Below are 23,815 nucleotides of genomic sequence, written 5' to 3'. Positions count from 1 at the left end.
TCTTTTTCTTCTCACTATTTAAAATCTATCGAATCTAAATTAGTTTAATGCACTTGCCTTTTCATATAATAAATCAACTACGCCAGACAAATTTTTAACCAACTCCAAAGCAGCCTCGTACGACTTGTCTTTCTTTGGCTCATCGTACACTATAAGCCACCCGTTACCTTGATCCAACACTCCATAAAAAACCTTGTCTAGGATCATTTGTGATAATTTACCTTCGACTTGCTTCACATTGATTCCCACGATTTTCGCAATGTGATCCAACTCCACACATTCATAAGAGTCAATAATCTTTAATAAATTCACTTGTAGTAATTGGTCGTATAACGAGTTGAAATGATTCTTTACAATTTCATCACTTGTCAACTCTTGCTTATATGCAATTAAACTATGTTCAAACTCCTTCAATGATCTATTGGAGTACGCCACAGCAATTGCTTTCATTGCATCTATTTCCCTTGACTGATATTGCACCACGTTCTTGTTCTTCAAAATGCTGTTGACATCATCGATCAAGTTCAACATGATCTTCGACAAAAGTATATATTTCAACACTCTACCCGAAGTCTTTAAACTTTCCTCCAGCAGCTGCGAGTTGAAACCTTCAAAACTCTCGTAAAAATATGAGAATGCTGTCTTGTAGTCCTTATCTTCCATATTCAATATACCACTCTGGCAATCCAACTCAGCTTGAAGTAATGTGGGACAATATATCGAGTTTGCTGAAGTCCTCGCACTCGTCAATGCTGCTTTTGCTTTAGCGATATTTCTCAATGCATGATAAATCTTGCTCTCCAACAATTGCACTTCGACAAGAGAAGACTTATCGTCCAATTTCTTGTATTCTGTAAGCAAACTGTTGATGTATGTCAATGCTTCATGGTACTGGTGTTTTTTATACAAGAGCTCGCTTAGTTTCAATTGTAAACTTTGCCTCAAAAACGAGAGTTTCGACTCCACTGCCCAGTCAATTGACTGTCTTGTGACTTCAATTTGCGTGTCCAATGCCTCTGTCAAATTATCGAAATCTTCAATCAATGTCTTGACAATCTTAGCAGTTTTTGACTTTGCAAATTTGCCCATGAGTTCTCTTGAGTCAGTGATTAATTTCGCAAGTTGCAGAGGCTGATCCAATGTTTTGAACACTTTACCCAATTCTAAAATAGCATGTTCTTGTAGCTGTAGGCTTTTGGATGAAGTTGAAGCCGTGTTCTGTTCCTTTTTTCCCTCTTCAATGATTTGCTCATATTTGGACACTGCTTTTTCGTAATCCTTATTGTTCACGGCTATTCTTGCTTCATTGAGCAAAGCTTCTGACATTTTTACTGTAATGATATATAAAACTGAAGTGGTGGTATTAATAGCGATGTCGTTGTTGTTGTCCTTGTTGTTGTTGTTGTTGTTGCTAATGGTTTAAATAATTGAATCTAACGTGAGCTTTTGAACTTTGCCATCAGTTGAGAAAGGCTTCAATTGTTTCGTTGAATTGGTTCTGCTGTTTTGTAGAGCTACCAAGTGTACATGAAAGAACTTCTAGCTTTGTCTGCGGATATTTCTCAGCCCAGGTGATTTTATACTTCTTCATATACACATACACATATATATATATATATATATATAAATATAAATATATCATTTATATGTGCGATTATAGGATATTTCTTTTGTAAGAGGGAAATAATCAAGCAACTGTGGCCTATTTTTTTTTCCATAAAATGCTTTCACGAGGGTTAAGACTGCAGCTACGAGTAGGCGGAACATTCTTTGCGAAAGATATTTCCTCTAGTCGTCAAACTTTCCAGTCGTTGTCGTCACGCTATTCATCATCATCATCGAAACAGACAAAGTCTAGCAAATCATGGTTTGGGAGACTTGTTGAGACGACTCAATCGCGTCGTTTTCAAGATAAGACAATGCCCAAGATTTACCTTACTGCTATTGTTGTTGCCTTTGTCCCCATGTATTTCTACATGCGGGATAGATACCATGAGGATAAGCAGCTCAAGGTGATTCATGCCAAGTATGCTGAAGATCCATCCTCGCTTAGCGAATACGAGTATCTTGCAATGAAGTCATTGAGCCAAAATTCTCAGGATAAGTTGAGGCCATTGGAAGCGAAAAAGTACAAGATTTATCAGTTGATGAGGAAGGAGTTTAGAAGAAAAAATTTGTTTAATGGTGAAATGTTCAATCCGAGTCCCGAAGAATTGGAAGAGTGGTACCTGAAGCAAGCTAGATTTGGAAGCAAAAAGGTTAAGGCGCCAGTTTTGAGCAAGAATATTACTGATGAAGAGAACCAGTACAAGATTAATGAGGAAAACTCGGCAATTGTCAAAGCTGAAGACACAACTGATTTTTACGACTCTAAGGCTAAAGAGTATGATGATGCTGTGAAATGGGAAGAAAGAGGGATATTTATGGGTGGTAAGAGGCGATGGCTTATGTCCAATATCCATGGCGATGTTTTAGAAGTTGCTTGTGGAACGGGTAGGAATATTCCTTACATGTCCTACTTTTTGGACAAGGTCAATACTTATACATTTCTTGATTCTGCGCAAAACATGGTTGAAATTGCTCAGGAGAAATTCACGCAAAAGTTTCCCAATTTCAAAAAGGTTGCATTCACCAAGGGTAAAGCAGAGGATTTGCTTCAAATGGCTGGTGATGATGACAATTTGAAATATGACACTATTGTTGAGGCTTTTGGACTTTGCTGTCATGAGGATCCTGTAAAGGTACTTCAAAACATGTCCAAATTGTTGAAACCAGGCGGAAGAATTGTTTTGCTTGAGCACGGTCGTTCCAAATGGCAGTTTATGAATAATCATTTGGACTTTAGGTCTGCCAAGAGATGGGATACATGGAAGTGTAGATGGAATTTGGATATAGGAGAGTTGGTGGATGCCGCTGGTTTGGATATTGTTAAGGAGAAGAGAGCGCATTTGAGTACTACATGGATGTTGGTATTGAAACGTCCTGAGGATCCAATCACTCAGGATGAAAAGCCATTTTTGGACAAGTTGTTTGGAAAAAAGACTCAACCTCCTACCATTGCAAAATAAAACTTTATGTAAATAAATGAACAAGTAAATAAACAAGTAAATAAACAAGTAAATAAACAAATTAATATTTCTGTAAATACATATTAAAATTGAAACAAGTTTACGCTTATTTGTTTTGTAGTCGTTCAACTATTTCAGTTGTACGAAGTTATAAAACGACTCCCTCTGTTTCGTTTGCAGATTCGTTTGGTTCAGTGCGCTTTTTTACATCATCATGCAATTTCTTTTCTTCAGCACTTGCCTTTGATTCGCTTAATATCCCTCGCCTGACTAATTCTATATTGATCAAATGTATACGTTCTATCTGATTCAGTAAACTCTCTTTATTTTCATCAATTGTTTCTTTATATAGTTTAACATCATCTGGAGACAAAGATTCATCATTTCCATCTGTACTGAGTTCTCTATGTAGTTCATTATTTGTATCTATGAGTTTGAATATAAAAGCCAACTGCTGTGCCTTTTTTGCCTCCAATTCGTACTGTGAAATATCTTTGATTGCATCTTTGAATTGCTCCTGTGTTAGTATTGGATATGTAGACATGTCTTGCTTGAAGCTATGTTGTTGGTAATGATGCTAGTGATGATGTTAGGGAATCGTTAATGGTAATCGTTGGAGTATTAATGTTTTAAAGGTATAACCAAAAATAAATAAGAAATAAAGAAAACAAAAGGGAAGGAAAGATTGTAAATCAGTGTGGCGGGATTAATAGAATTTGCACGCAACTTTTATTGAAACCGCATTTAGACGGATTCTATTCATTTCTCTAGATTTTTTGTGTCGTGTTGACATTTTTATGTAAAGAAATCTACAATCTTTTTTTTTTTTAAGAATTGGATTCTAACTGTACATTAGCAGACGAAATGTCTGAACAAACAACATATTTTCCTCTCTGATTGGTCATTGGAGAAAAAAAGTTTAGTAGATACAATTATGCACAAGCAAACACAAGGCGTTCTATGTAATTACGCTTTTCACCTAAAGTTTCCTTTTATAAAGCGAAATGTCTATCATTTTTTTAATTCAGTTTCAGGAACTAAGCAGAAAAAATTTCTAAACAAACTTCTTTTGAGACCTCCTTGCAAAACCAAATGATTGAATACAAAAATTGAGATAAAGAAGAAATAGAAAAGGTATCAAGCTCTTTCCCTTCTTTCCTTTTCTCTGTCTTTTTTTTCTTTTTCTTGTTCCCTTTGCTTCGTTGTGGATTCTTTGTATGACTTGGTTTTCACAATCCTGTTCCTCTTTTTTTTTAATTTTTGCAACCACCACCAAAGAGAACATAAGAAATTAATAAATAAAACGATAATGAAGTTGATGACAAGCGAAACATATAAAGAAGAATCTAGAGAGAGTCCCAGAGAATGCTGCTGCTTAGAACGTGCGTGCGTGCGTGCGTGCGTGCGTGCAAGAAAGTAAGTTGGCGCGCGCAATTGTAAATTTTTCAACCGGCATTAAATCCATTCAGACCATTAAAACCATTATAATATGTATATGTATACATATACAAACGCTTATACATTATCTTTGCAATTTAAAAACTAGAATGTTTTGTCATCAGATTAGACGTCTTTCATGTTTTTCTCGACTATTGCAACATGCAGAGTCGCACACCACACTTTCAGGGCTTCCGCAATTACACCCACTCTTGGTCCGTCGAGCGCACCTGTTGCAAGAAGAACAAGCACAGTTGAGCTCCAAGCTAGACACATATGACCCCGAATTGCAAATCACATATGACCGAAATTCACACGTGTTGAAAACATACGATGAATTCAGTAGAATTTTACTGGAGATCCGCGAACTATCAACTATAAGGGATCCAGACTTGATTTCGGAGGCGCAGGAAGAGTTGCAGGAATTGGTGCCAAAGTATACATCAATCATTGAAGAGTTGAACAATAAACTATTGCCACCCGTGAAGTATGCCGAGTGTGGTTGCATGATTGAGCTAAGACCGGGTGTTGGTGGGAATGAGGCGAGTTTGTTTACTGACGATTTGATGCAAATGTATCTCAATTTCGCCAGTATTCAGAGTTGGCCCGCACTGGTTATTTCGAGGTCTACCAACTCTTCGGGGTTTGTGAATGAAATCATATTGAGTATAAACCAGCCAGGAGCGTATGATGTGTTGAGGCATGAAAGTGGAGTGCATAGAGTTCAAAGGATTCCCGAGACTGAAAATAAGGGTAGGGTACATACATCAACTTCTGCGGTCATCATACTTCCAAAGATGAGTGATGGCAACGAAAACTCATTGCGTGCAGATGAGATGCAATTCAAGCCAGGCGAAGTGAGAATTGATACTATGAGAGCCGGTGGGAAGGGTGGCCAGCATGTCAATACCACCGACTCGGCAGTGCGATTGGTTCACATTCCTACTGGGATAATGGTTATGCAGCAGGATGAGCGGTCACAGCCACAGAACAAGGCCAAGGCATTTGCCATTCTTCGTGCTAGATTGGCTGAAAAGGAAAGGGTTGAGGAGTTGAACCGACAGAGACAGATGCGAACGTCACAAGTTAGTTCTACTGACCGAAGTGACAAGATCAGGACATACAACTATCCACAGAATAGAGTCACAGATCATAGATGCGGGTTCAGTTTGCATGATATTGCGGGGTGTATGGGTGGTAACAAATTGAATGAAATAATCGACAAGGTGAGGGAAGTAGAGTATAAGGAAAGATTACAAGAGATGTTAGAGAACAGTGGTGCGAACTAGAAGGTGAAATTTAGAGTTGAGGTGGTTGCAGCTTAAGAGAAAGAAAGAAAGAAAAAAAGAGACATGGGATTTAGTATGATTGTAAATAGAAAGAAAGAAAAAGTAATATAGATTTTGGGCAAGTGTCTACAGTTTGGGTAGGCTAGACTAGACTAGACTAGACTGTGGCTGGGGTGGAAGACGGGGGAGAAAAGTTGGACCAAATGTTCAATGCCGGAACAAAAGGGAAGATGAAAGCAGAGAACGTGGTAGGATCTCTACTGTTTGTTTGTTTGTTTTTTTTCTCTTTACTTTGATTCTATCCCCAATTACGTAGACCATTTCTTTTGTTCTTTTCGTCACTAAAGGATTATATGCGTTATGAGCATGGTAGACGTGTTTGTCACGCTGGCCAAAAATTTTTAAATAAAAAAAAAAAAAGAAAAATTAGTATGGGCTTAAAGAATTGACTGGTGCGGAGATAAAATGACAAAAGGAAATTAAAGAACAGAGAAAAAAATTCGCGGTCATTTTGAAGAATGGGACAACAAACAAACAAACAAACAAACAAACCATTTACAGTGATTGTGATAATAACTTCCACCAACTATAAGTTAAATCTTGTGGGTTTTTATTTTTCCATTAATTCTCCAGGTATATCATTTTATCATTGATAGATAAATAAAGGTACTTTTGGCCCAAAGAATTACTCTGTCTAAATAATAACTGCATTTTTTTTATTTTTCATATATATATATATTTGAAAACAATGTGTCTATATTTCTATGTTGTTCTCTTTTGATACTGAAATAAAACAACCATCTGTTCAACAGTGCCAAAAATTCTGCCACTTTTCTCTTTCTCTTTTTTTTCTTTTATTTTTTTTATTTTTTTATTTTTTTATTTTTTCTCTCTTTCTCTTTCACTCTTTCACTTTCACAACCAACGAAATTTATATCCACGTCTTTGTTTTGTCATATCTTTTCCAACATTCAGCCTCACTCTTACTCCCACTTCCACTTCCACTCTCAGTCTCAACAACTATCACTCACATTTGATAACCTCTTGTTACAGGCCTAACATAAGTATCAAGATCTAGAGTCAAGAAAAAGAAAGAGAAGAAGAAGACGAAGAAGAATAGGAAGAAAAAAAAAACCAACGGAAATTAAAAGAAAACAACCGAGTTGAACGAATCCAAAAATCTTCCGTCTTGTTATCACAGATATTATATGGCATAACTATTTATCATTTCTTTTCTGCTTTGTTTTTTTTTTTACTTTTTTTCATTATTTTCGACATCTTCAACCTAAGGGAGGGGGTTCAAAATTTTTTTAATCACATTCGTTTAGTCAGTTACTTTATTCTACATTTGAACAAACTCTATTAGGTCTACCATGAAACATTGCACGAAAGCATTTATACTGCTACGAATAAACCAAATGCCTTTGGGATCAACATTATTCCAATTTATGTTGTTTGCCTTTCTTCTTCTTCTACCGTCAGCAAACGCTATTGGAGTAATGATACCACCAATCAAGAACCTGAGCAAGGACAAGAAATCTTCGTTGAAAAATTTGCAAAACTGCGTGAGCTACGAGACTACTAAAAAAGATATAATGTTTGTCACCATCTCCAATGTTGAGCAATTTACATCCCAAAGCCTCAACTTGTTGATTTTAGATGATCAGGGAAACACGCTTCGAAACCAGCAGGACATTGGCAAGTTCAACAGAGAAGTGGAATTACTCATCACCAACCTGGAGAGTTTAAAAAGTATTGTTTTGGAAGAAAAACGAGAAGAAGGCAAGGCCAATAGCAATAACAATGTCGAAGAAATTGCAAAGGATACAAAGATGATCCACGTATGTTTTGATAATGTATACAGCGACTTATCGTGGAGTTTCCAGCCGCGCATATTCGAATTTGAAGTGACTGTCAACATCAAAAACGACATTGAAAGCACGGATTATGGAATGTATAGACAATATTTCACGTATTTACAAGACGAGAATTCAAAGGAGGGACAAGCAGAAATCAATGCAATGTCATTTGAGGCCAAGATGTTGCTTGTAGAGATGGATCTACAAACAGTTGTCGACAAATTACTTGAACTGGACGAGACACTAAAGTTGTTAATGGAAAATGAGTTCAAGTTGCGAGACGCTAATGAAGAAATTTTCAGTGGCTACACGTTGATAAGCATTGTCTTGTGTGTCACGATCCTCGTCTGTGGATTACTTCAATTGATTTATTTCAAATTCTATTTGAGAAGGAAAAACGTTTTACGATAGGTTTGGCGATAACTTCACCCACACAATCACACAATCACCTAATCACGCAAGCACTCAATGTTACAATTTTACAATTTTACAATCACAGGCACAGGTACAGACACAGTAACACAATTCCTCGTGTTTGCATGAGTATGTTATGAAATGGTCATCGCCAAAATTTGTTAATATACCATTATTTGGGAAAAGACAAAGTAAGAAAATAAAAAGTCAAGAGAGAGAGCAAGGGGGGAATTTAGCAATCATTAGCCATCAATCATCAATTCTTTATTATAATTAGAGCATAGCATATTATAGATTATTATTATTATTATTATTATTTTAATACAAAGTATTTGTTTATACAATAACTCTCAGTGAGGCTTATTTATATGTTACAACTGAAATACAATTGCTTTTGGAGGGACACATTTGTCGATGTGTTGCTTAGTTTGCTGAAGGACAATAATGGTGAAATCGGGACCAACTAAACACATCCACGCATACATACTAAATACGTGGCTCGACGTTAGTTGCACTGGACTCGATTATAAAGTGTTCGCACTGATAAGGCATCTTCTCACACGATCATTAAAATTTGTTTACTACATTTTATTCCTTTTTAATTTTGTTAATCTTTGCTTTCCTTTTACTTTTGTTTGCTTTTGTTTCCTTTTGTTTGTTTTTTCTCTTTGCAAAGGATGAGGCACTATCAACTTGCTGCGTTGTTGAAATGCTATGAGATGAGAATCACGACTTCTTCGTCAAGCAAAATGCTTGTACTTTCCCACTCTTTATTGTTGCATATTCGTCCCTCCTTCTTTCCCCCCCCCCTTCCCCCGTCCCTTCCACACTCTTCCACATACACTCTCAGCTCTTGCTTCGACTCTCTTTTCCTCGCACGCCCAAAAGAATAGAAAATTAAAGAAACGGAGTTCCATAAAACGTTTCGCCACAGATTGAACTTTTAAATAAACCTCTTGATATATAAACATATATATATATGAATCAGATATCGTCTGGTAGCTCTATTCTGAAGATAATTAATTGATATAAGCATAGTCACGTGATCGAAAAGATCTCAGAGACTTTGTTCTTTACCGATTCCTAACCCACTTTCTCTAAACAAACAGTTAATGTGTATACTATTAAAGTCTACTGCTATCAATTACAAAACACTAAAGAAGACATTGATATTGAAAATTGAAGATTGAAGATTGAAGATTGAATTATAGCATAATGCAAAAAAAAAAGAAAAAGAAAGAAAGAGAAATAAATAAATGTATTAAACCTGACATCCATATTTTGCTCCTAATTTTTTAATTACTCATTTATTGGCCTCTCATTTTCTCGCTGTTTAGCACCTCACGACACAACAGTTCCATCGATTCCCGATCAACCAAACTACCAACATTAGCAAATGATAAGCTTGCCTCATACCCCATGATGATTCTTTGCTCGGTAATCCCTAGCTCGCCATATGCCAAGGCTTTAATGACATTGTAGTAACGAGCAATATTGTTTCTAATCAATGTGCTTATTTCGTCGTTCTTATCACTATAAATCTCCCACGAACTCTCTTCTTCTAGCCTTGTTATGGAAACAGAGCCCAGTCCTGGTGTATAGTCCTTAACTCCTTGTGTTATTTTGGACCCATTGGGATTCACGGTGGTGGAACCTTGATTCTTTGCGCTTGTGTTTGCACTAAAGACGCTTGCTTTCGTCTTATAAAGCCAAATGTAGCCATTGACACCTAAAATAACCGACACATTTCCTGGTAAGTCGTAGCTATGGTTCTTGGATTTGATCACTAATGAACTAGGGATTTTCAAGAAAATTCCATTTCGCAATTTCTCATATTTCAAGGAACGAGTATGCAAAGATGCAATACCATTATTGAATATAGTCTGCACTTCGCAGTTCAACAAGTCGCCCTCCTTAAGAAAATTTCTCATTTGAAGCTCATCGGATTCAGATTTGCGTCGCAAAATCCCACCTGGCAAATTGACTGATCCAAGCATCAATACTGCATCTTGCTTTGTGCCAATATCGACCTTCCACCTCTTATTTGCCACCTCGGTAATTCTACCAACAACGTGGTCACCAGTCTCAGGTTGGTACTTCCCACGGATTGGGTTCACCGAGAGCAACCTATTGACTCGCAGGATGTTACCTACCACAGAGGAATATGTCTTGTCGTTTATAAAATATGTCCCGTGACCTTTCATCCACATCGGATCCTCAGTAATCAACTCACCTGGCGTTACAATAGCATTCTGTGCAAGATTGCGTTGTTGTCTCTGTTGTTGTCTCTGATGTTGGCCTTGTTGTTCATCCATCTCGACATCGGAAATTTCAATATCCTCGTTCTCGTCAAAGTCGTCAAAGTCGCTGACATCACCCAAGTCTGATCTGGGGATAGGTTTTGTTATGCTTATCACGTCCGCAACTTCCATTTTCCAGTGTTCTTTTATTGCTGCTGCTGCTGTTGTTGTTTGTTTGTTTCTTTTAATGACTTCTACTAAACTTATATGGTGTATACAAAAAATTGACTGCAAGTGTAATTGTAAGTTGCAATTTAGAATGTTAAAATATTGATGGGTGATGGGTCTTCGCGCCCGCTTCACTCGCACTTTTTCATCCTCTGTCCCTCGCGCCGCATTTTAACCCCCCTCCTCTCCATCCATCTCACTAACTCACTTTCGCATCCTACTTTATATGAGACATTGTGGAAAAGAAGAAAAAAAAAAAATTCAAATTGTCAAAATTTCAAAATGTCAAATGTAATATGGATAAACTAAAGAAAATACAGCTGTTACGCACTGGTTCATGAAACGTCTTTCTAGGTTTAGAATCTTGCCAGAGTACAAATCAATAATGTCCAACTACAGACCTCCAGTCAACCATGACATGCAAACCTTAGATCGTTCTTTCTTCAAAAAGGATATCCCATTAATAGCTGCGAAATTTTCCAAACCACAGTACTTGCCGAAATTTATGAAACTGTGCGCAGATGAGATCATTAATGTGCCCAATATCAAACACATTGTTACTATCAATGACTCTAAAGCCATCTTGTTGAAAGACTCCATAACTAAACTTGAAGATTGTTCCCCAGAGACTCAAGAAAAATTTAAAGAATTTGGCATTGAGCTTGAGCCATACACGCTCCATCTCGACTATTGGTTTTGGAAGAGCGATGAGATTTTGAATGCAATTATACCAAAAGTAGGTAATGAAGATGTGCCTAGTGGATTTACTGCTGCGGGACATTTGGCGCATTTGAATCTCCGTGATGAATATAAGAAATATGGGAAAATCATTGGTGAGGTTATCCTTGATAAAAACCCAGCAATTAAAACTGTTGTCGATAAGAAAAACACCATCAAGAATGAGTTTAGAACTTTCCCTATTGAGTTATTGGCAGGCGAAGAGAACTATGTTGTTGAGCAAACGGAGAGCGGGTGTAAGTTTACATTTGACTTTAGTAAAGTGTATTGGAATTCAAGATTGGCAAGGGAACACGAACGGTTGATTGAGAAATTTGGGCCAGGTGAAGTTGTAGGGGATGTCATGGCTGGTGTGGGACCTTTTGCAGTACCCAGTGGGAAAAAGGGGACTATTGTATTAGCCAATGATTTGAACCCAGAGAGTTACAAATACCTCCAACAGAATATCGAGCAAAACAAGGTGGAATCTTTTGTCAAGGCATATAATATTGATGGACGCAAATTTATTGAAGATGCGGCACAAATACTTAGTCAATTTGCTCAGCGCCCTATAGAGAAGCGGGTAACTAAACGTGTAAAGGACAAGTCTGGTCATAAGAGCATTAAACAGACAGAAACCATCACTGTTCAAGTGCCCAAGTTCTACCACCATTTTGTAATGAATTTACCTGACTCAGCATTGACCTTCCTTGATGCATACATTGGATTATACTCCAAAACACCAGAAATCAAAGATGAACCTGGTTTTAAATTGCCGTGGATCCACGTTCACTGCTTTGAAAAGTTTGAACCTCAAGAAGAGCCAACAGATGAAGAGTTACATCGTCGAATATGGGTTAAGATCTGTAAGTTGGTAAACTACGAATTGGATATGAGCAAGATGGAATTCCACGAAGTGAGGATGGTAAGCCCTACAAAGCCAATGTTTTGTGTATCTTTCCAACTACCAGAAGAAGTCGCCTTTAGAAATGTCTAATAGCACTTTATAAGTGACATTTGAACAACTCATTTGAATTTAAAGAAAAGGTATAAATAAGGTTAGAGAAAAATAAAAGAATGAGCTGGATTATAGTCTTTATTTTTTTCTTTTCGACTAACGGAATTTTGTGAGGACCTGGTAATCGATTTTTGATTGATTTAAAAATAACTTACCAGAACGGATATTTTGCGATCAAGAGAAAATTTTTGAATTTGCGCTTTCCTGTTTCTGTTATAAAAAATTCCGCATTCCGCCCCTAATCTATTAATTGAATTAGGTTTTCCTCCTTTTTTTTTTCTTTTTCTTCTTCTTCGCTTTGACTTCTCTTATCTAGATCTGATTGATGTAGTCTCAACTAAATCAGTAACAAGATATAAAAGGCACATTTATTGTGTTTGTGTTTGTGTGTGTGTGTCTCTCTGTGTCTCTCTGTGTCTGTGGTGTTGAACACATTATATACATCAACTCATTGAAAGATTTCAAATTATTCATTTTTTTTTTTTGGTAATTTATTTTTGATAAAGAATAGAAAAATGTGTACCATGACCGCATCGAATCCTTTACAGATTGTTGATATTTCTCAAGAGACGCGTGTCGCCGCTGCAGAACTTCTCGATGCATTGACTACTCAGGGGTTTGTTTTTATCGATGGGCATGATTTCACTCAAATAGAGGTTGACTCGCTCTTCAATCTATCCAAGCAATTTTTTCAACTTCCACGAGAGTATAAGGAAAAGTATATTATTGACAGTAGCCTGGGAAAAAACACTGGATATATTAGTTTCACTCAAGAGAATTTGGATCCTTCCAAGAAAAATGATTTCAAAGAAGGTTTAAATATGAGTGAGTTAAATTTGTTAACCGGTGAACCGGATTGCAATGGACCTATACCTGATTGGTTGAAAAATGATACCGAGAGGTATGGCTTAATTACTTCTTCAATTAAAAAGTTGAATTTGTTGAACTTGAAGTTATTGGAATTGGTGGCAATTGCTTTGAATGTGGAGGATCAAAATAATGGTGAGTGTAAGGGCAAAGATTGGTTTACGTCAAGGTATAAACCTACAGAGAAATCAGGGTCTACTTTTAGGTGGTTACACTATCCAGTGGTGAATAGTGAGCACCCGGATGCAGAAATTAGGGCTGGGGCGCATACCGATTATGGCTCCATGACTTTGCTTTTCCAAAGAGAAAACCAGGAAGGGTTGGAAATATACTCGCCCATGAGCAAACTGTGGGAGAAAGTCCCCTTTGTGAAAAGTGAAAGAACTAATAGTGGTACTGCTAATGCTGGTGGTAGTGCTGTTGCCACAGAAGAAAAGATGGCACCCCCAATTGTGATGAATATAGGTGATTTATTAAGCTATTGGACTGCGGGCTTACTTAAATCTACAATACATAGAGTCAGATTTGAAAATAGTGCAGGAAAGCAACAGAGAAACGAGGATAGATACTCAATAGTATTTTTTGCTCATCCTAGTGATGATACGTTGTTGGAGCCTGTGCCTTGTGATATGATTAGGCACAGAAGCAAAATGGGAAGAGGCGTTGCTAAAGATGAAGAGAAAGGAGAATATATCACTGCATTGCAGCATTTGCAAAAGAAACTAGCCAACACTTATACAAGGTAAATATATTGTTTAAGCAGGAGATAGTAGTAGTTCTTTTTTCTTCTCTTTCTTCTTCTCTTTCTTCTTCTCTTTCTTCTTTTCTTTCTTCTTCTAGAATAAGTATAATGTAAACACCTTAATTATTATTATCAATTAATACAATACTTTACCTATTCTATAACAACCTTCTTACGGGTGAAATTCCTGTTAAACAGAAAATCAGGTTAAAATTACAAACAGATCCAAGTATCCTCATCCTCGCACAGAAAGATTACACCTTGTTGGAAAAAAGAATGGACCAAAGACAAAAAAAAAAGAAATCCAAAAAAATAAAATGATCACGCCCAGGATCGAACTGGGGACGTTATGCGTGTTAAGCATATGCCATAACCAACTAGACCACGCGACCTTTTCATTGATTTTGAAATGCACATTGATGTCTAAATGGTTGAGTTAGTAATTTTTCCATTAATATAGACGCTGACTGTAAAGAAAACAAATGAAGAAGAGACCCAAATAAGTTTTAGAATAGTTTCGAATCTACGCTACTATAGAGCGGTATAAGTATACAATTGACGAAACCAATGGGCGAACATATCTATATATAAGAATATAAACTTCAACAAAATAAATAAGAAGGGCAAATATTTAGCTTTTAAGTGTTTTTTTCTACCTCTTTTTTTTTTGGGCTGAAAATTTTACTTTTTTTTGCACAAATTTAAATACAAATTATTCACACTAAAATTACTGACAAGTTTTGTTTTTACCACCAATTGTGTTCACCTCTGCATTAGATAAAGTAATGAAAGTACTACTCGGTAAACTTTATTTCTCTCACTCTCGATTGAGTATAGAGAATTGAGGCAAGAAACATAAAACCTATTTAAAATGTGAGACGGCATTATAAAACCTATTTATAGTGTGAGATAGAATTATGAATGTTTCTGATGCACTTGTCGGTCTAAAGAAGTGGGCGCGCGGTAAAAGAAGCTTGTTGCTGTCATTGTCGTTGTTTGGTACAATGACTATCAAGAAAGGGGGCTGAAAGAAAGAATCAATTTTGATCATAGTCAATATGTACAACAAGTGAATAACTCAAGAGATATGGAAACCGAATGATTTTCTTTTTCTTTTTCCTTCTTTTTTTCTTTTGGTTTTCAAAAATTAGAAGCTTCGAGATCCCCTTTTCAACGAAAATCAAGATACGTGATTATACATATGGCTTTGTTGTGATAGTTATCAACAAAATTATGATTTAATGACATACAAAAGTCTGTGCTAATTTTTTTTTAGGTAGCAGCTTGTGCTACTATATTCAAATAAAGCAAAACCCAAATGTTCAAATATGATTGAGTCACAAGCTCTCTGCCATTCTTCTTCTTCTTCTTCTTCTTTTTACTCTTCTTCAAATGGTGATTTTTTTGGTTTAAGTAGTTGTAGTGAGAGTAGTGGTTGTAGCAGTTGGGTTGGTAGCATAGTGTTGTTTTATAGCTATCGTCTGTTTCTTTGTTTAATTTATTTCTGTCATTTTTATCGCTACCACATGTAGCCTAATGCTTATTGTATGCGCGTGTACAAAATAGAAATTGAAAATGAAATTGAAAATCAAATTTGATTTTGCGATTGGAATTGGAAGAGGGAGCTTTATCTATTTGTTCACCGTTGCGCATCAAATCTCTATTTCCATCAGTTTGTGTTTGCTTATCTTTTGACGTACAAAATCTCAACGCCTTATCTATGATAATGCAATTTCACCACAGACAATGTGATACACATACTACAGTATATATATATATATATATGTATACATACATATATAAACTGCTAAAAACCTTGCTTCATTCACATGACAGTCCTTCTAATACCTTTTTTGTTACTTCCTTCACTTTTATTACCATATATATATATAACTATACATACCTAGATACTATACAATATGCCACATACACCACTCTTGCTTGTGAGATCACCCATTGTTAGATCTCACACCAGCACCACCACCAACAACAACAATACTCCATTGCTACTAACGCAAAAGATTTCCAATGTCCCATCAGAGTTTCATTCTATTATCACATCTCCAGAGCAACGCAACTATAGGCTCGGTATTATATTACTTTTAGTATCAATAGCCACATGGATCACCGGCTTGGAGTTGGTCAACGGCGTGTTAAAGACTAATGAGTATAAGAAACCAATATTGTTTGCTGTCATCACCGGATCTTGTTTTGTGGTAAATTTTGTACCAGATTTGGCACTATTATGTCGGAGACAACGGAAAAGTCACGGCGATGGTATGGGCGATGGTGACGGCGATGTGAATGGTGGAAAAAAGGATTTAGAGAGACAACCATTGCTCATCAATAATAGTGGTGGCAAAGATGGAATAAACTTTGATGAAGAAAAAACACTCGATAATGAAATGACAAAGTTGGAAGTAATGGTATTGGCTTTACAAATTGCAGTGATATATCTATGCTACAATATTTTTTTACTTGAGGCATTGCAATTTACTTCGGCATCTAATTCAACGGTTATTGGCTCAACAACGGCTGTATTTACCCTTATTATTGGCTATTTCCTTCGAACTGAGCAATTGAGTATATTGAAAGCCATTTGTGTTGTTTTCAGTTGCCTTGGGGTAGTATTGGTAAATAATAGCAGCCCCAGCACTAGTCATAACGACAACCCTGATCCAGTATTTAATAATATTGGTGGTACAGGAGATGACATAGGGGGAGGCATAGGAGGATTTGAACCAAAAAATCCGAAATTGGGCAATATATTGGCATTGGCAGGCGCATTCCTCTATGCATGCTATTTATTGATAATGAGAATCAAGTGTGGATCAAGTAGCAGCAAAAAGACAAATGAAAGAAGATTGTTTGGTTACGTTGGTATAATGACAATTATTCTTGGTTTTCCTTTACTCTATGCGTCGCATATTTTTCAATTCGAAACATTTGAATTACCACCAAGGGGGGATAGAAATATCATGGTTTTTATCCTTATCAATGGTGTATTTTCCGTCATTTCAGATTTTACTTCGATCTTGGCAATGTTATTAACAAGTCCCTTGGTAACTTCGCTCACTTTGACCAGTTCCATTCCCATCACCATAATCATTGACTCTTTGATTCTCAAATGGAATCATGAACCAAATTTGAATATGAATTTAGATTACATTTTAGGGATTACAAGTATCCTTACAGCTGTTGTATTAGTCAACTTCAGTTCAACACCAGACGAATATGGCAATGATTTTCTTGAAGAGTCAGTGTTGGAAAATGTTATCATCAATGATGAAATATTATCACCAATCTTGTCACCTTTATTTGAACGGCCTTCACTTTCAACTAAGCCTTTGACTATCCAATCACCGCTTTTGAGGAAATTGTTCACTTCAAGCGAAACAAATTACATGGAAGCAGAAGAAGTTCATCAGAAAGTACCCATGTTCAACTTGAACGCTAACGACGAGAGCCCACCAACGCATAACGCAAACCATCATCCAAATTTGTACCATTCTCCGGATTTGCATTCGCATCCATTATTGACTCATCAAGTCAGGAAAAGCTCAACTATCAGTACAAATCCGAGTATTGAGCACTAAATCGGCTTTTTAAAATGAAGATAATAAAATATTAAGAGAACATGAAAAGGCAAAAAAAAAATTAAAAACATTAACAACCAAAAAAAGAAAATCTAGAAAGAGTGTTTATAAATATTCACCCAATAATCTATAGCTTTATATAAATGAGCAACAACTCTGACACTTTCAGATCTATTCCACTATGCCTCCTTGGTAGATTCCAATGCCTCATTAGTTATTCTTCTTCTTCTTCTTCTTCTTCTTCTTCTTCTTGTTATTATTATAATTACTTGAAAGTAAAATTAGTATGTAAATAAATAAGAAAAGAAAAACAACAACAACAACAACAACCTCATTTAAACGGGTAATTTTAATCTCTATTAAGACTAGTGTGCAACTTGTTTTCCCTCATAAATAAAGAAGATACAAATCCCAACACAACAGTCAACAATGCAAAGTAAAAAGCACCTTTACAACCAGCCTCATACGAGTCTCGAATGGCTGCTCTAACGTATTTGGGGGCTTCATTAACATAATCAGTACTATCCAAAGCCTTGGCAATAATTTTCCTTGCCTTCTCTGGGTCATTGGTTACTATGGCGTTGATTTTTTTAGTCAATTGTTGTAACAATACGTTTGAGAAAATTGCTGATGCAACGGAAACTCCTAATGTTGAGCCTGTGGACCTGAATGTATATTGAATCGAGGTGGTACACGCTTGAAACTTCATGGGTGTTGCTGAGATCAAAGCGAGTAGTGTTATTGTGAGGATCGAAGCGTAACCCAATCCCGAAGGAAGTAGCAACACCATTTGTTGCCATAGTGGTATCTTTGGCGATATCATGGTGATTCGAGTTATGCCCAAGATGACAAGGATCCCAGATACGACAGCGAGATTGTAATACTTTCCATAATGTTTCATATAATAGCCCGCACCCACAGATCCCAAAGAAACACCAAAGAAATTAGGGACCAACCTCAATCCGTTCTCACTCGCCGTGAGGTTCATTACAGAAGTGAAGTAAATGGGGACGTAAAAGAGGGTAGTAAATACTGCCATTGTAAAGAACCAGTTTGTTAATGACGAAGAAAGTACGGTTCTGTTGCCCAAAAGGTGAATGGGGATAATGGGTTCTTCGCTGATATATGCCTCCACGTAGATAAATGCCAAAAACAAGATTGCACTCCCAATGGAAAGCCCTAAAAATGTCCTTGAACTGTACGCAAACTCTCTACCACCCATTGAAGCAGCAGTGAGAAACATGAGCAATGCGCTGATAAGGACAAAACTGCCCAAGAAGTCGACTCGTTTCAATTTCAGCCACACATCTTCATCGTGGTAACCCAATCCTGGTGAGCCAGCAGGCAAGTTCAAGTACAGATAGATTGCAAATGCCACAAATAGACCCAAGGGCACTTGCAAAGCAAATACATACTTCCAACCCAAAGTGTCTGCAATCACACCTCCAATCACACCTCCAGATGCAGAGCCTAATCCGAAAAAGATATTTGCCAAGCCTTGAAATAATCCCCTATCTCTCAAAGGCACTAGGTCAGACATTGTCATTGTTCCAATCGAAGTCATACCGGAACCGCCAATTCCAGTAACAAATCTTCCGATAACCAACCAGAACAAGGAATTGGTCACGCAAATTAAACACCCTAATGAGAATAGTATGCTGCATCCGCAAATCAATACTTTTCTACCAAATATATCTGAAATTTTCCCAAAGATTGGCTGGAACGCGGCAGATGATAACAAGTAAGCAGTGGCAATCCATGAAATGTTTTGTACAGCGTGCAATTCTGAAGCAATAAGGGATAGTAAAGTCGTTACAACGGTGGCGTCGAGTGCGGCAAGAAATGAGGCCATAAACAAACTCAGCACCACAGTGTATAGTTGTGCCTTGGGGAGGGCATACCCGTTGTAAGGATCGTCATTTTCATCGTTGGGGATTTCTGACGTGGCGCCTATAGTGCCTGTGGTACCTGTGGTACCAGTGGTGCCTGTACTTTTAATGTTGGTGTAGGCGATGTTATTGGCACTCTCTGCATCAATTGAGCCATAAGTGGTAGATTTGTTTGGGTTGTCAAATGGTGTAAGTATGTCACTCTCAGCTGCTAGTTCATTTGCAATCAAACCCGATGTCTCTGCTGAAGGGTCCTGTATTATATTTGGCGATAAGGTCAAGTGCTGCAGAGGACGACGTTGGGACTGGGTGGGATTTGACTTGGAGCTGGTACCTCCTTTATTTGAGTTTTGTTTAGTCATTATTGTGCAGACAGAGTAAATGTGAACAGTAAAGTCAAAGGTAGTAACTAAAAGAACAAAAAAAATAGAAAAGAAAAGATTTGAGTGGAGTGGTAATAAAAGAAAGGGAAAATTCAGGAAAAAAATAAATTAAAATGAAAATTTGGAAATAACCAAAAAAAAAAAAGATTCAAAAGTTTGCAATATAGTTTATGTTGATGGTAGACTTGTTTTTTTTTTTTGTTTTTGGAGATAAGAGATTGGAGGAGGTGCTGGTGGTGGAGGTGGAGCTGGTGGATTAAGAGATTACCATTGTGGCTCAAAGACCTCAACGCTTGAGTATTTGTGAATAAGCAATGGCACTGCATATAAATTTGCCAAAAAAAGGAACAAAAAAAATTTATTTGATTTTTTTAAAACTTTAAATTTTTTTTATTTTTTTTTATTTTTTTTATTTTTTATTTTTTATTTCCGAATCTTAAAGAATTCCGCTTGTATCTCATTTGTGCGGAATTTTCGTAAACTGCGATGAAGTGTATGTTTATCGTCAAACTGATTGTGTTTACACAATATGTCCAACTATACAAAGATTAGAAATAATAAAATTGTTGATAATTTTCTTCACATTTATGTTAATAACAGGTATCTCTCTCTAGAAAAATTAAAATATTTGAACTGCTCTAGCCTTGAATAGACATGTATATATATATATATATATATATATATATATATATTGATCAACTTCCTTTTCGTTTTTCTTTTTCTTCATATTTTTTTTTTCTTCATTTCCACAATATTTCGCGCGCGAGAGCACGCGTCTCGAATGAACTCATGTGTAATCTTTATTAATAGGATGGAGCCAAAAGTACCATTTGCACTCCACTATCAATACACTTGATCATTAGACCACTCATTTGATCATTCACTCTCATTGTTCAAACCTTTAACCTACTTTTTTTTTCCCATTTGTCCATTTTTATTCATTTTTCCATTTTTGTTTTATTACAGATCTACCATCAATCAATATGAGTTCAATCAAAGTTGATGCAGATAAAGTGGTACCGAAAGTGACGGCATCGCTTTTGCCAATGCATATTCAGCATAATGGGGCTGCAAATACAGCTGAATATTTCACACCTTCACACACAACAGAAACATTACGCGACGGCTCGACTATATCGACCGCTTTTTTCAGAGGATGTCGTCTTATAGGAAAAGATTTGAATTTGCTGGAGCAAAATTTACAAGGGTTTGTGATGAATAGCTCTGAACTGCTAATAAGGGAAGAGAATTTAGAAGATGGAACTGAAACTATAAAAAGTGTAAAGAGTTATACACCAGTTGCCACATTTGACAAGCTAGTATTGTTTGGACACGACGAAGAAGTTGAGCCCAACGATCAATGGAGATTGATTACAGAGTACCTGAAAATAAGCAATGTTTTGCACTCATAACTGGAGGTGTATCACCAATACGGGTGTGCATGCTCAAATTATATAGAGACGGTAGGAAGCGGGGGAGAGGGAAGGGGGAGGGGTAAAGGAGGAAAGGAGACGAGGAGTTTAATATATCTCAACAAAGGCTTCTTGATCAAGATTCAATAGTTCTCATATAAGTTATTGCTCAAACATTTATATACAAACATACTTAGATACACAAAGACCCAAACCCAGACTCTGACACATACTTTCACACTTTCACACTTTCACACTTTCTCTTGCCTTCTCTTGCCTTCTCTTGTTTTCCCTCTCTCTCGCACATTTCAGAACAATGATTATATTGCTTAGTAAAGTTTATCTTGAAATGCATATCACGTGAGCAATTTAGAGATCATACCCACATCTCACTTACATCAAGATATGGAAAATGGTAAATCTATTATTTGTAAATGCCTGAGAACAATATTATTTCAGTAATTAGTACAAAGAGAACGGATTACTATACCTCGGTAAACTTGATGGCAATGACATGACGGGACTCTTTCTAGACGATGACGATGAGTCTGAAAATGAATCTTTTTTAATTGAAAACGTACCAAAGATAAAGAAACAAAGATTGGATGAAGAATCATCAACAGTGGCGGACTCGGATCTCGATTCACTCTCGGATTCTGATTTCGAAGAAGTGTATCTTCAACCACCAGAAGCAATTCAGCAATTTGATCAAGTCACTAATCAAATTACTAATCAGGTTACTAATCAAGTCACTAATCAAGTCACTAATCAAGTCACTAATCAAGTCACTGATCTTCAGGGTTCTATAGAGGGAGATCAACACCCATATACAACCACACAGAATGAATTCAACATCACGTTGAACCCCATTAACGACGAAGAAGAAAAGAAAAGAAAGGAGAAAATTAAGCAGCTAGTTCGCGAGAAACGCCAACGAATATCTCTTCAAAATTTAAGCGTTATTTCTTATATGCTCAATGCAAGACATCGGAACAAAATACTCTCCCATCCAAAAGTTCTCAAATGTCTAAAGAAATTGTTACCAGAACTGTTTTTGAAACATTACAAAAAATTTAAGAAGCAGTCTGAGAAAAAACACTCTCAGAATTCTTTTCAAAATGGTGATCAATTACTAATTTACTTGCTCAAATATCTCATAAAATGGTTTAGAAAAAATTTCAAACATGATTCAAATGGACTAAGAGTATTGGGATACCTTCCAAAAAGCTCAGATTCTGTTGATTATGCAAAGTTTTTTCCAAACAATGCAAAACCCATTAGTGATGTTACCGACATGTGTCGAATAATTAGGAAGTTTCAGCACAATCGGGATACTGGTGCCCAGTTGTTTACTGCATTGTTAAGGTCATTGGGGTTTGAAGCTCGACTCATATATTCGTTACCGTTGCTCGATACATCGAAACCTTTTATCAAATGGCAACCCAAAGTGAAACAGGATATTATCAAAGTTAATAAAGATAATGACTTATTGTACCCGTATTTCTGGACTGAGATGATCAACCCGCTTAACAATTCCGAGGTGTTGGTCATGGAGACGCAATGCTTTATGCAAGAAGAACGGCAATTGATCAGATTACAGAGATTTAAAGGAACTGACAATCTGCAAAACAACTATACAAATATATATTATCCCATTCAAAGTGAACTATCTCAAATGTCTATGCATTATGTGCTTGCTTTTTCTAATAAGAATCAAATTATGGACGTTTCGTCTCGATATATGGCCAACATCTCGTATAGATGGTTTAGCAAATTGGATCTACGGACCGAAAGCGGTAAATTGGCTTTGTTAATGCAATCGACAATCAGAATATTAAACGGCAACACATTTTACAGTAAACTAGATAATTTAGAGCTTGACGAACTCAGAAGACTTGCATTGACCAATTTCAAGGTCCCAGAAACTTTTTCAGCAATGAAGAAAAGCCCGAATTTTACTACAGAATCAACTTTAAGATACAACGAAGTTATTGTACCTGGAAGCAAGAAAGTTAGCACCGTACGTTTAGATGGAAAAAAGAAAGCTGTATATTTCAGAAATGATGTAATTATTGGCAAGTCAATTAGGCAGTGGGAATTTTTAGGAAGATCTGTAAAACTGGACGAAGTTTCTTTGCCAACAAAAAGCGTTCTTGCAACTCCCAAAACACTTTACAACAGACGCATATATCATCAAAATATGATGGAAAACCAACAACTCAATTTTACCAATCTATATTCTTTCAATCAAACGTGTCCCTATATTAAACAAAAGATATCACCAGATGGGAAATTGCCTACTAACAAATATGGAAACATTGAAATTTATCGACCTAATATGATTCCAGAAGGTTGTACATGGCTCAAACTATCTGATATTGAAAAGCATATTTCCCAGAAAGGTCAAAGCTCGACCAAATTCCAATATGTACCTGTCGTTGTTGGTTTTGCATTCAAATCAGGACAAGCTTATCCCGTGAAAAATGGCTTGCTTGTGTTGGATAAGGACGCAATAGCTATTAAAAAGCATTGGCTCAGTGCAAAAATTAAGGCACACAAAGACCAGCAGCATGTTAAAAATATGGCTTGTTTCAAAGCTTGGAAACTTTTTCTTAGACGGTTGAGTGTTAGAGAACATTTGAACAAGAAACATGGC

The 23,815-nt window shown here is 36.6% G+C and overlaps 12 protein-coding genes and 1 non-coding gene across 13 annotated transcripts; 8 read left to right on the top strand and 5 right to left on the bottom strand. All coding sequences in view use genetic code 12, as the record gives it.

The window, feature by feature from the left end:
- Positions 1-39: 39 nt before the first annotated feature.
- Positions 40-1,326, bottom strand: RPN6 (26S proteasome regulatory subunit rpn6; the record flags this gene model as incomplete). The annotated part of the gene is made up of 1 exon (XM_001524512.1): positions 40-1,326. One exon carries the CDS (start codon positions 1,324-1,326, stop codon positions 40-42), a length of 1,287 nt encoding a protein of 428 aa, XP_001524562.2.
- A 395-nt stretch (positions 1,327-1,721) lies between these two features.
- PVL30_004253 (uncharacterized protein) lies at positions 1,722-3,068 on the top strand (the record flags this gene model as incomplete). The annotated part of the gene is made up of 1 exon (XM_001524511.2): positions 1,722-3,068. The coding sequence occupies one exon, from the start codon at positions 1,722-1,724 to the stop codon at positions 3,066-3,068; it is 1,347 nt and encodes a 448-aa protein (XP_001524561.2).
- Positions 3,069-3,216: 148 nt separating this feature from the next.
- Positions 3,217-3,612, bottom strand: PVL30_004252 (uncharacterized protein; the record flags this gene model as incomplete). Its single annotated transcript, XM_001524510.1, has 1 exon — positions 3,217-3,612. The coding sequence occupies one exon, from the start codon at positions 3,610-3,612 to the stop codon at positions 3,217-3,219; it is 396 nt and encodes a 131-aa protein (XP_001524560.2).
- Positions 3,613-4,615: 1,003 nt separating this feature from the next.
- Positions 4,616-5,794, top strand: MRF1 (Peptide chain release factor 1, mitochondrial; the record flags this gene model as incomplete). Its single annotated transcript, XM_001524509.1, has 1 exon — positions 4,616-5,794. The coding sequence occupies one exon, from the start codon at positions 4,616-4,618 to the stop codon at positions 5,792-5,794; it is 1,179 nt and encodes a 392-aa protein (XP_001524559.2).
- Positions 5,795-7,293: 1,499 nt separating this feature from the next.
- On the top strand, positions 7,294-8,064 carry PVL30_004250 (uncharacterized protein; the record flags this gene model as incomplete). Its single annotated transcript, XM_001524508.2, has 1 exon — positions 7,294-8,064. One exon carries the CDS (start codon positions 7,294-7,296, stop codon positions 8,062-8,064), a length of 771 nt encoding a protein of 256 aa, XP_001524558.2.
- A 1,310-nt stretch (positions 8,065-9,374) lies between these two features.
- RRP4 (exosome non-catalytic core subunit rrp4) lies at positions 9,375-10,499 on the bottom strand (the record flags this gene model as incomplete). Its single annotated transcript, XM_001524507.2, has 1 exon — positions 9,375-10,499. The coding sequence occupies one exon, from the start codon at positions 10,497-10,499 to the stop codon at positions 9,375-9,377; it is 1,125 nt and encodes a 374-aa protein (XP_001524557.2).
- A 141-nt stretch (positions 10,500-10,640) lies between these two features.
- TRM5 (tRNA(m(1)G37)methyltransferase) lies at positions 10,641-12,249 on the top strand (the record flags this gene model as incomplete). The annotated part of the gene is made up of 2 exons (XM_001524506.2): positions 10,641-10,644; positions 10,856-12,249. 2 exons carry the CDS (start codon positions 10,641-10,643, stop codon positions 12,247-12,249), a joined length of 1,398 nt encoding a protein of 465 aa, XP_001524556.2.
- A 545-nt stretch (positions 12,250-12,794) lies between these two features.
- Positions 12,795-13,883, top strand: PVL30_004247 (uncharacterized protein; the record flags this gene model as incomplete). The annotated part of the gene is made up of 1 exon (XM_001524505.2): positions 12,795-13,883. The coding sequence occupies one exon, from the start codon at positions 12,795-12,797 to the stop codon at positions 13,881-13,883; it is 1,089 nt and encodes a 362-aa protein (XP_001524555.2).
- Positions 13,884-14,197: 314 nt separating this feature from the next.
- PVL30_004246 lies at positions 14,198-14,271 on the bottom strand. Its single transcript has one exon. It is a non-coding gene; the product is annotated as a tRNA-Val (tRNA).
- A 1,527-nt stretch (positions 14,272-15,798) lies between these two features.
- On the top strand, positions 15,799-17,475 carry PVL30_004245 (uncharacterized protein; the record flags this gene model as incomplete). Its single annotated transcript, XM_001524504.2, has 1 exon — positions 15,799-17,475. The coding sequence occupies one exon, from the start codon at positions 15,799-15,801 to the stop codon at positions 17,473-17,475; it is 1,677 nt and encodes a 558-aa protein (XP_001524554.2).
- Positions 17,476-17,824: 349 nt separating this feature from the next.
- Positions 17,825-19,726, bottom strand: PVL30_004244 (uncharacterized protein; the record flags this gene model as incomplete). Its single annotated transcript, XM_001524503.1, has 1 exon — positions 17,825-19,726. The coding sequence occupies one exon, from the start codon at positions 19,724-19,726 to the stop codon at positions 17,825-17,827; it is 1,902 nt and encodes a 633-aa protein (XP_001524553.2).
- A 1,004-nt stretch (positions 19,727-20,730) lies between these two features.
- On the top strand, positions 20,731-21,159 carry PVL30_004243 (uncharacterized protein; the record flags this gene model as incomplete). Its single annotated transcript, XM_001524502.2, has 1 exon — positions 20,731-21,159. One exon carries the CDS (start codon positions 20,731-20,733, stop codon positions 21,157-21,159), a length of 429 nt encoding a protein of 142 aa, XP_001524552.2.
- Positions 21,160-21,673: 514 nt separating this feature from the next.
- On the top strand, positions 21,674-23,783 carry PVL30_004242 (uncharacterized protein; the record flags this gene model as incomplete). The annotated part of the gene is made up of 2 exons (XM_061119532.1): positions 21,674-23,653; positions 23,721-23,783. The coding sequence occupies 2 exons, from the start codon at positions 21,674-21,676 to the stop codon at positions 23,781-23,783; spliced, it is 2,043 nt and encodes a 680-aa protein (XP_060975515.1).
- Between the last annotated feature and the right edge of the window lie 32 nt (positions 23,784-23,815).

Source organism: Lodderomyces elongisporus, chromosome 5, assembly GCF_030384665.1.
Source record: "Lodderomyces elongisporus chromosome 5, complete sequence".
NCBI classification, from domain to species: domain Eukaryota; kingdom Fungi; phylum Ascomycota; class Pichiomycetes; order Serinales; family Debaryomycetaceae; genus Lodderomyces; species Lodderomyces elongisporus.
This window is presented reverse-complemented; position numbering and strand designations above follow the sequence as displayed.